Source organism: Gymnoscopelus braueri, assembly GCF_963280865.1.
Source record: "Gymnoscopelus braueri genome assembly, chromosome: 24".
Classification (NCBI taxonomy): domain Eukaryota; kingdom Metazoa; phylum Chordata; class Actinopteri; order Myctophiformes; family Myctophidae; genus Gymnoscopelus; species Gymnoscopelus braueri.
In genome coordinates, this window is record NC_137626.1 from 3,770,641 (window position 1) to 3,782,265 (window position 11,625).

The following is an 11,625-nucleotide window of genomic DNA, read 5'->3' on the forward strand; positions in this document are numbered from 1 at the left end:
GCTTATCTTTGATATTCTATTTTCTATATAGTTAGCTGAGCAAAAGAACACATTGAAATTCTACACCTGCCAAAGCACTGACAGACCCGAGTCAACAATCAGGCAGTTTTGTGTAACTGATTGGAACTGTTAACTCCTCGACCCGATTCTAAGCGGTTGAAGATGGATGGATGATGTGTATATTATACAGTATTTCCACTGGGGGGCAGTAGAGCATTGAAAACAGCAGAGTAGATGGAAATTCAGTTGTCATATGTATAGCAGCAGCACTGCATTAAGAATGGAATATATACACAAGTAAGAGTAGAGAGATAAAGTTAACACTGATTGAGGGTTGTTACATTTATACCTGCCCTACCCAGTTTAAAAGTACATCCTACTCTCAATCTCCATCAGTGGTGTAAAGTAACTAAGTACAAGTACTGTACTTCAGTATATGTTTTTGGCATTTTTACTTTCCTGGACATTTTTCAGTACTTTTACTACAACATTTTCTACTCCACTACATCTCAGAGGCAAATATACTTTAACACCACTACAATTATTTGAAAACGTTAGTAACTAGTTACTTTGTAGATTTTGATTATTATTACAAAACATACATTAACCACTTCAGCCCTATATACATTTTTGAGCTTGTAGATCGGCTATTTTTATACATTTGAAAACATGTGAATTGGGACCTGCTGAGTACTTTCTACTTTTGGTACTTTAAGTACATTTTGATACCAATACTTTTATACTTTTACTCAAGTACATTTTTTATACAGGACTTCTACGTGTAACAGAGTATGGGCCTTATCTTAGCCTTACCCCTTATCCCTAAACTTTCTTTTGCCATTTATTTTTACTATTTTGAAAAACATTTTAAAATAGTTCAAATAGCCGATCTACAAGCTCACAACGTTTCAACATACATCACAGCTAGTTGAACTATTTAAAAATGCTTTTAAAAACAGTTTAAATATGGCTCATAGGTTTAGGGATAAAGGGTAAGGTCCTGGATCTTCATTGCAGAATTGATACTTTTACTTAAGTAAAAAATGTGAGTACTTTTTTCCACCACTGATCTCCATAAGCCGACGACAAACATCTCCAGGGTTGGGTGGAACAGGATTCAACTGAACAGCATCAACTGTGAAGCCTCCATTTTATTGTGGAGTGCATTTAATAAACCCTATGTACTCAGTTGACTGGTGACGCCCAGGGCTCTAGTCTTGGCCCACTCCTTTTCCCCATCTACACCAAATCTCTTCGCCGACATATAGCCGAGCTAAAGTCGAGCTTGTAGATCAGCTATTTTCGCCGGATAGCCTACGGTTAAGTGGCTTTTTAAGACTTTTATTGGGGTTTAAGCTTCAGATAAGTGTCTTAAGTATTATAGTAAAGTGTTCTAAATCAGATTAGATTGTGTGTGTGTGTGTGTGTGTGTGTGTGTGTGTGTGTGTGTGTGTGTGTGTGTGTGTGTGTGTGTGTGTGTGTGTGTGTGTCAGGGACGTGCTGGGCCCCTAATTCAGCCTGGGAATCTCAGATAGAGAGGTCTGTAAGGGATTTTTTTACTTAATTTCGGCAGTTTTTTACTTAATTTCGTCGGCCTGGAATGGAGAAGCCTTTCTGGAATTGTCCCACATTTCCCAGTGGCCAGCACGTCCCTGCTGGTGTGTGTGTGTGTGTGTGTGTGTGTGTGTGTGTGTGTGTGTGTGTGTGTGTGTGTGTGTGTGTGTGTGTGCGTGTGCGCGCGTGTGCGTGTGCGTGTGGAGGCAGGAGGGCGGACGGGGCGTTCCCAACTTTGAATGGACTTGCATTGCCACGAGACTCAGCCATCTCCTCAACATGCTGAACAGTGATGACCAGCACGTCAGAGAGCAGGCCAGAGCCTCTCTGTTTCTGGACCTGCAGAAGCGCAAGGTCCCGCTGGCACGTGGGTCGGAAACCAAGCTTCCTGGGCTACCGGAAGAAACCGAGTGGCAAGCTGGACAGCCGCGCCGGCGGATTTGGGGTGCGGTCAGATTGGCTGGACTTGAATGACCTCTGCGGCTGGTCAGATGTGACCCTGGAGTGGGTGGGGCCGGACTCCGAGGCTGTCAACGCATCCGAGGAGGTAATCTCTGACCCCAACATATCTGTAAAGGCCACCATCAACATCTGTGGATCAGGGTATGAACTGTCACTCACCAACGCCCGTGGTCACCTCATGTCAGCGCAACAACAACGTCAACGGAAGCCCTGGACTGAACTTAGACTGCAGGGAAAGCTTGCCTGTCTCCTGACCGCTGACCACTCTGTGTCTCATGCAGTGTTTAAAGGTGTAGCTCTTGATGAGGCCATCATCACCTTCACCTTAAAAGCTAGGCTCCAGGTTTTACCATCTAAGCTTAACCTTTCCATCTGGCTCCCTGACAGCCATAGCCCACACTGTATACATCACGACCACGCACAGATTACTGAAACCATGGCCCACATCCTCAATGGTTGTCATGCGTACAGAGGGCTTTACATTTGTAGACATGATCGAATCGTGGATCTGATTGCAGACAGTATCATTTCCACATTCAGGTCACCTGCACCAATGCTGTATAAGCACTCCACTGTGAAGCCGAGTATGTTCAATCTGTGTAGTGATGTCTCAATGTTCTCTCATATAGCAGCAAACACCCCCGATATTGTTGTTGTTGATGAGAATAGTAGAGAGGTTCTCATTTTAGAGGTTGGCTGTACGTTTGACCACAGCCTAGAAGAAGCCTTTATAACTAAGGTGGTGAAATATCAACTGCTAGAGCAGACCATGTCGCAACTGGGCTACAACTGTGAACTTTTAGTTTTCATATTTGGCAGCCTGGGCCATGTTCATAAGCTCGTTGTTAGAGGCCTTCAGATGGCTGGTCTCTCAAAGAGAAGAGCCAAACAGCTAGCAAAATATTGCTCAGCTATCATTGGCAGTCGCGCTATTTGGAGACGGCGCTGCTATCTGTACCCTTAAGCTGTATACTGCCTGTTTGGCCCTACGTGTGTGTATAACTGTAACTGTGATTGCCTTTGTCGGCACGTATGCCGTAGTAACCCACAGTGTGAAATTGCACTACCAGTATTTGTGTCCTTTAGACCTTGTATTTATGTGGACATAAATAAAGAATTTAAATGTGTGTGTGTGTGCGTGTGCGTGTGCGTGTGCGTGTGCGTGTGCGCGTGCGTGCGCGTGTGTGTGTGTGTCTGGGTTGGACGTGATCAGTGGAGCTACCTCTGGTGTTGTGATCGTGGACTTCATTTATGTTGTTGAAGTAGTTTGTCAGGTACATGGGTATCTTAATGTTGTGGTGTATCTTGTAGACCAGGCCCATTGCAAGTTACTGTGCTCTGTCCTCTACCCTGAGCCATCCCACCCAAGCAAAGTGAGCAGGGGTTAAATGAGTTGTAGATGTAAGATGTAAGTAGCCTTACCAGTTTGTTTTTGGGATGTCTGGAGCCTTGTTTTTAAGGCCTTAGTGGTGTTGTGGTAGCCTGGCATTGGCCAGACTGATAATGTGGATTCACTCTCACGTTCCTCCCCCGGTATCAGTCTGGACTTGGGCCCATAGGGAGCGAGTATGAGAAATCAGAAAATTATTTTGATGCTTTTCACTATTGTACGGACAGCAGTTGAAACGCATTCACTGATTGGCCCGATCATTTTCTGATTTCTCATACTCGCTCCCTATTTGAAACTTAGTCATGCTGCGATGTCACACACAGAAAAATAGCCCATCTACGAGCTCACAAAGCAGTGCGACACTTTGTGAGCTTGTAGAGCTGCTATGTTTCGGCTGTGTGTGTGTGTGTGTGTGTGTGTGTGTGTGTGTGTGTGTGTGTGTGTGTGTGTGTGTGTGTGTGTGCGTGTGCTATAGAGGGCAGGGTAGCTTCTCTCAACTGGTCTAACCGGTCCATCCTGATCATTAAATGTCATCATAACTGTGGTCTTGGACATTTGTTTAACAAACAGCCTTTGTTTGAACTTGTCACAATAAACACATGGAACACTTAGCAGTTGAGGGAAGGGATTTTAGTGTTATAATATTGTCCACAGAGTTCTCAAACCTTTTTGGTTCAGGGCACCCCTGCAAATAACCTTTTATCATCAACTACACCCCTGAATGACACTGTTACTTTATAGAATTGTATATTTATGTCATATTACGGTTACATAAATGTGTAAATATTTCCGTCTAAGATACAGTATGTCACGAGGAAAACTTGACAGAATATCCGTTTCCATTATAGACCTTTACCACTTGAACCCCAGCACCCCTATATTCTGGGGGGAACATTCACCAAAAATAGCTGATCTACAAGCTCACACCGCGTCACAACGTGATGCATTAGTGAGCTTATAGATCAGCTATTTTTGGTGAATGCTTTGATGAGATATTTGGTGTAGATCTAAAATGTGCAGTGCAACTCAGTTCCGTTTTATTACAAGTATAGAGGGTCTAAGTATTCTGCGGCACCCCTGGACTTGTGTTACGGCACCCTAGGGTGCCACGTGGCACCCACTCTGAGAAACCCTGGTCTAGATTTGCTACTGTGCCCATATATGGAGTTCTATGTATCTATCTGTCTACCTGTGTGTCTTTCATGCCCATATATGGAGATCTACAGTATGTATCTGCCGATATATGGAGATCCCCCCAAGGTCAACACGATGTAATACACCAAGTGCATAGAAACAGTAATCTAGGATCATAGGTAAACCAAGAACCCATCATCAGTCTAAACGTATAATATCAAAAAATCTATAATATGTACATTGAAGCTATACACACTATAGGATGCCAGGTCTACAAATAAACCTGGCATCTGTCTACTTAACATGCTATCTAAATTACATTTTAGCCTTTGCATAAGACTGCAAGGTCGTCAAGGCTAGGGCAAGTGCCAAGTGCTACGAGTTAAGGCGGAGTCTGAAGAGGTGAGTCTTTAGATTGTGGCAGAAGATTGGGAGTGAGTCTGCAGTTCTAACTGCAATTGGGAGTTCGTCCCACAGTTTGGGAGTCAGAAGGGAGAAGAGTCTGGGACGTGTGGAGCATTGACCAGGGTTTTTTAGGGAAGGGAGAAGAGTCTGGGACGTGTGGAGCGTTGAGTGTTTTAGGGAAGGGAGAAGAGTCTGGGACGTGTGGAGCGTTGACCAGGGTGTTTTAGGGAAGGGAGAAGAGTCTGGGACGTGTGGAGCGTTGACCACTGTGTTTTAGGGAAGGGAGAAGAGTCTGGGACGTGTGGAGCGTTGACCAGGGTGCTTTAGGGAAGGGAGAAGAGTCTGGGACGTGTGGAGCGTTGACCAGGGAAGGGAGAAGAGTCTGGGACGTGTGGAGCGTTGACCTGGGTGTTTTAGGGAAGGTTCTGACAGCTTCCCTGTGTTAGCTGATCTGAGAGAGCAGGGAGGGGTTGTAGGGTTGGAACAGGCTTTGAAGATATGGGGGTGTCGACCAAGTTTGCTGCAGCATTCTGGGTCAGTTGGAGGGGCCTAAGTGCACATGCTGGGAGGCCAGTAAGGAGGAAGTTACAATACAGTCAAGTTTTGATATGACAGAGATCTGGATAAGGGGCAATATATGGGCGTATCGGGCTTGTTTATGATTATGAGTCAGAGTGCCGTGGTCCAGCCTATATATATATATATATGTTACAGGGTGAATGGAGAACCAGGGTGATTGAAGAAGGCTCGCTCGTTTTTACCCACCCAGCAATTCTGTAGAAGAAACACTAGAGGGAGCCACAAGCCAGGCTTGTGCACAAGCACATATGGCCGTGACCACCCACACACACACAGTCACACACACACACACACATGCGCGCGCACGCACACGCGCTCATGCTTTCAATGGACTGTTAAGATACTTTTATTGTGTTCTGCTGGCTTTTGTTTTAGTTTCTCCCTGACACACACACACACACACACACACACACACACACACACACACACACACACACACACACACACACACACACACACACACACACACAGTGATCCATGAAAAGAACTATTCTGTCCCTATCGGTTTACAAATCAAACGGCGCTGAGTCGACTAGTGGAGCGTCGGCCGGTCAGTGCGGGCACTCGCGCCCGGAGGCGCGAGGGCGCACTTCCTCGGCCTCAAGCTCCACTAAGTCGGCGCGCCGTGCGTGTGAACGCGTGTTCAGCGTTCCCCTCATAGATATTATGGTTGCTATGTGGGGGGGAACAACAAAAGACAGGTCTCCACTCTCCGTCGGCGCATCAAAGCCCCGCCTCTCCGCGCTCTCCTTCTCCTCCTCCTCGGAGGAGGAGAAGGAGAGAAGGAGAGGACGGGACGGTTTAAAACGCGAGGAGGAGGAGGAGGAGGAGGCTCCTCTTCCTCGCGAGCCTCGCGTAATAACCCCCCGCATCGCAGCGCCGTCCTCCTCCTCCTCCTCACGAGCCTCGCTAATAAACCCTGTCTCGAAAAGCCCCGCCTCGCCCCGAAGGAGCCCCGTGCCTAAAAACGAGCGCTCTGTCTTCAATCACCCTGGATCTCCATTCACCCGGTGACATATATATATATATATATATATATATATATATATATGTATATATATATATATATGTGTGTGCGTGTGTGTGTGTGTGTGTGTGTGCTTGCTGCCACACCCATATATGATAGTGAATATTGACATGGCACTGAGGCCCCCTGCCCAGACGGCTTCCTGCGTTCAGCGGTTACCCCTGGCAACGCAGCCAGCCAATGGTAGCGCGAGGGTCCCTCCGGGCCATGGGACTTGTAGACACTGTGAGAGAGAGAGAGAGAGAGAGAGAGAGACTGCCTATAGCTGCCAGCTCAACATGGAGTAGCAGACACACAGACAGTGAGGAAGCGGGGCAGCAGATCCACACAAAGAGGACTACAAATGATCCACCATCCACACAAAGATCGGACTACAAATGATCCACCAACACCGACACCTTGTTATCGATCGATCGCTCCTTCTCACTGATCGTCGTCGCGGAGGAGGCGATCGCCACCATCATCATCCTCCTCATCATCATCACATCCTAACAGAACCATGGCGAACGAGTCCCCGGCCAAGAGTCTGGTTGACATAGACCTGGCTTCACTGCGGGTGAGGATCTACAGCTCTGCTTTTTATAATACATGGCTTTTTTTTTTTTTTTTTTATCGGTGTATTTTTTTCTATGTATTATTTTGACCGATCGATCATATTCGATTAATCGATCTCGGTCGATCGGGGTGGTGGGGGGGGGGGAAGAATCGTGTCGGCCCTGTTGTTTCTTTTTGTGTGTGTTTTGTGTTGAAGGGGCTACAGTATAGAATATAATGACAGAGGTGTTGCCTCTGTGTCTGCGATGGTTCTTTGTTCCAGATGCAACTATAACTCAGCTCTGCTCTCTGCCTTCACACACAGAGAGAGAGAGAGAGAGAGAGAGAGAGAGAGAGAGAGAGAGAGAGAGAGAGAGAGAGAGAGCTGCTCGACACAACGTTGTCCAGGAATCACACACTGTCTCTCGGGGAGCGGATACAAATGTAACCAAACGGCCCGGGGGGCCGTTTGGTTACATTTGTAGCCGCTCCCCGAGTTAGATGTGTCCAGATTGTTGAGATTCTTGGTTCCATTCAGGATCTCTGGGAGTCGCATTGGGTCACATTATTACAGTCTCTGTGTTGTGTTGCTCTCATATTATTATAGATACATGCAGGGCCGGATCTAGGCATAGGCAAGGGGGGGCAATGCCCCCCCAAATGCCCTGACTGCCCCCCAAAGATTTGAATTTGTTTGCTTTAAAACAATATATATTCAAGGATTTGCACATATTTTCAAAACATTTCAAAAATAGCAGATCTACAAGCTCGTAGCGCGGCACTCGGTGCCGCGCTATGAGCTTGTATATCTGCTATTTTTGTATAGCCAAGGTGTAAAATAATGCTTTCTCAGTATTTCCTCACTATTTCCTATTGCCCCCCCAATTAAAAAATCATGTATCCGGCCCTGGATACATGTTTGGTTACATTAAACTCTGGAATGACTTGGCTCAGGCCTACAGTTACACTACTGTTAGTTGTTAGTGATAGCATTGTGACATTATTAGTGTCTGTGTGTGTGTTGCACTCATTAGCATTGGTTGCATGATGTGTGAGGCTTACATTAAAACTATCCAGTCACATTTCTCAGGCCTACAGTTACACTATGAGTTGTGGTTGTTGCATTTGGTTGCATGTTTACTGAGTTACATTGAGTTACATCTGGTTTACATGAATCTCTTGACTATAATGGGTTACACTATGTTGCATTTGGTTACATATGGTTACATGAATCTCTTGAGTTTACTGAATATTACATTGTGTTACATTTTGTTGCATGAATGTTGTGTTACATTTGGTTACATGAATACTGAATATTACATTGTGTTACATTTAGTACATGAATACTGAATATTACATTGTGTTACATTTAGTTACATGAATACTGAATATTACATTGTGTTACATTTGGTTGCATGAATCTCTTGAGTTTACTAAGTTACATTTGGTTACATTATGTTACCTTTTGGTTACATTAATCTCCTAGTTAAACACTCTGGGTTACGTTTGTTTAGATTGGTTCCATTTGGTTCCATTAGTTTCCATTAATGGCTTAGTTAACATACCCTCTCCGGTTCACATTGATTGATACATTGTGTGGGTACATGTGGCTACATTGTGTTTCAATCTCTTGAGTTACATTACACTGAAAACTGTTGTCCTCCTTCTCTCCCACGCAGGAACCAGCAGGGATTTTTGAGCTGGTGGAGGTTGTTGGAAATGGAACCTATGGACAAGTATTCAAGGTTGGTGTTTTGGCCCCTGTTCTGTTATACACTGTCTGTTGTGTTATACACTGTCTGTTGTGTTATACACTGTCTGTTGTGTTATACACTGTCTGTTATACACTGTCTGTTGTGTTATACACTGTCTGTTATACACTGTCTGTTGTGTTATACACTGTCTGTTGTGTTATACACTGTCTGTTACACAGGCTGAGCTGCACACCACCACCACTCATGTTTATCCAGCAACAGATTTCACATAACGTTGTTGTCTGGGCAGATCTACAAGCTTTTGAGCTTGTAGATCTGCTACTTTTTTTTTTTAAAGATATTTTTTGGGGTATTTTTCTGCCTTTATTGATAGGAAAGTAGGCTGACAGGAAATGGGGAGAGAGATGGGGGGGACACACACACACACACAGCAAAGGTTTGATCGGGAGTCGAACCTGCGACGCGCTGTCAAGCTGGACTACCAGCTTGACAACTACAGATCTGGGGGGGGGGGGGGGCGCCCGCTGGCCTAGCGGTCCAGGGCCAGGCGCACACCACGTACGCTACTTTTGATGCTTTCGAATTTGAATCCTGAAAAGTAAGCGCTTTGGACATATGAGGTTTCCACCTGACCCGAGACGATGACATACAGGCAGTTAGTTACACACACATTAAGGCTGTCCATCTGAAAGGGAGCAGCTCTGTGAGTTGCTAGTGTTGTGAACGTAATACCGTTTTTTTGGGGGTTTTTTTGCAACGGGTTCATTTTCTGTCAGTGCTGTTTTTTAAGTGGTTAGCCAGGCCTCTATGCACAATGTTCCTCTTCTACCCCGGATTTGAACCCGGTTTCCTGCGCAAGTGCTGACGTTTTTTCTTTATACCATTGTGCTAATAGAGCATGCCTGCTTGCTCAGGGGATAAATCTAATCTTGATTCGTGTCGGATCCACGTGTCTAGGTGAGACATGACCTTTGACATGATCAAAAAATTATAAAAAAATGAACAAATGGAACCAAATATTTGGTTCCATTTGTACACACTGTCTCAATAGAAGAGCAGGGAGACAAAATACAACCACCTCGATTCTATAAGTTATATTGTATTGACGACACAATTACATTTTATAATTTGTTTTCTTTTTTTTACATAGTTCTGCTTTAAACCCTATATACTCAGGGGTCTGTACTTGGTCCCCTCCTTTCCCCCCCCCCTCTACACACCCAACTATTCCTGCTGAAAAATAAGACACGTTGTGAGCTTGTAGATCTGCTGTTTTGCTGCCGCAGCGTTCACCCCAGAATGGTGGTGAAGAGACTTGAACGATGTAACATAACTGTGGTGTCTTTTTAAGAACAATGAGTCTTATAGTTGACTGTCTGGGTGTGTTGTGCAGAAGGCTGACAAAGGACGCAATAAGCCTCTATGTATGCACAGCAGCCATATTACTCCCTTCACTGGTCTTACCAATTATACTAATTAAAGGAGAGATCCGGACATTTTAAGTGTTATCTTTGATGTGTCGCTGATCACTCACCAACATTGAAATGGACGTTGAGTTATTCCAGAGAGTCCCGTGTCGTGCAGTCTGGCGACCCCCTCCGTTGGCATAATGGGAGCCCGTGTAAGAGTGAAAATCGTCTATTATAACCGATGCAAAGTTAGTTTTTTCTCTACTACTGCTCATTGTGGAGTCTCATGATACTCGAACGTGCACTGAAAGTCGCGCACGAGCTATCGTTCGTGCAGAACTAGACGACGCTGGTTGCTTGTTTCTTCCACAGACGCCAGGTTCTGTGAGAGAAACAAGCAACCAGCGTCGTCTCGTAACTCAACGTCCATTTCAATGATGGTGAGTGATTAGCGACACATCGAAGATAACACTTAAAATGTCCGGATCTCTCCTTTAAGGCTCTAGTCCAGTGGTTGAAAAACGTTTTAATTTCAAGGACCCCCATAACTCTTAACTCTTTGACTGCCAGGAATAAACCATTGTTTGCTAAGCCACTGCCAGTGGTGTTTTCACTAAGCTTTGAAATATGAATATTTATATCTTGGTACGATCGATCCCCCGAACCCTATTAACCCATTAAGACCTGAGGCCGATTCTACAAATGTCTTCTAAATCATAACAGTTTTCTAAAAAGCGTTTCTATAATCAGTGGTTCTCAAACTTTTTCGTAATTGTCAAGGCCCCCCAAAATTATACGTATTAGGCCGCGGACCCCCACCTCAAAATATGTTGTTCCAGGGACCCCCGCAGAAGCACAGATTTGAGTTAAAAATGTTTGCTTTAAAATAATACATATTCAAAGATTTGCACACATTTTCAAAAATAGCAGATCTACAAGCTCATGGCACGGCACCGGGTGCCGTGCCATGAGCTTGTAGATCTGCTATTTTTGAATAGCCAAAGTGTAAAATAATGCTTATTAGCTCAAATAAAACACAGATGCGTTCCAGGTCTAATTGGGTTAAGATATTTTTGAGGGCTTTTTCTGCCTTTTATTGATAGGAAAGTAGGCTGACAGGAAATGGGGAGAGAGATGGGGGAGGGGAGGGGGGGGAGACACACAGCAAAGTTCGTCGGGATCTGGAGTCGAACCCGCGACACGCTAGCTTGACAACTACAGATCTGGGAGCACCCGCTGGCCTAGCGGTCCAGGGCGCGCATACCACATACGCTACTTTTGATGCTTTCGAATTTAAATCCTGTTTCAAATAGAAAAATGCGTCCCATGTCTTAAGAGTGTACAAATGGAACCATTTGGAACCAACAAATGGTTCCATTTGTACACTCTCAGTCACACACCCGTAAGGGGCCATTT

General features: G+C 45.0%; 1 protein-coding gene across 7 annotated transcripts in view; it reads left to right on the forward strand.

Annotated features, from left to right (window-relative positions):
* The first annotated feature begins 6,828 nt into the window (after positions 1-6,828).
* Positions 6,829-11,625, forward strand: part of LOC308080967 (mitogen-activated protein kinase kinase kinase kinase 4-like) — a 101,439-nt gene continuing 96,642 nt past the window's right edge. For all 7 annotated transcript variants that reach the window (XM_080423107.1, XM_080423110.1, XM_080423108.1 and 4 more), the window contains exons 1-2: positions 6,829-7,107; positions 8,765-8,830. In XM_080423107.1, the coding sequence (XP_080279233.1) occupies positions 7,051-7,107; positions 8,765-8,830 (123 nt within the window). In that variant the 5' untranslated portion in view covers positions 6,829-7,050. The remainder of the gene's footprint in view (positions 7,108-8,764; positions 8,831-11,625) is intronic.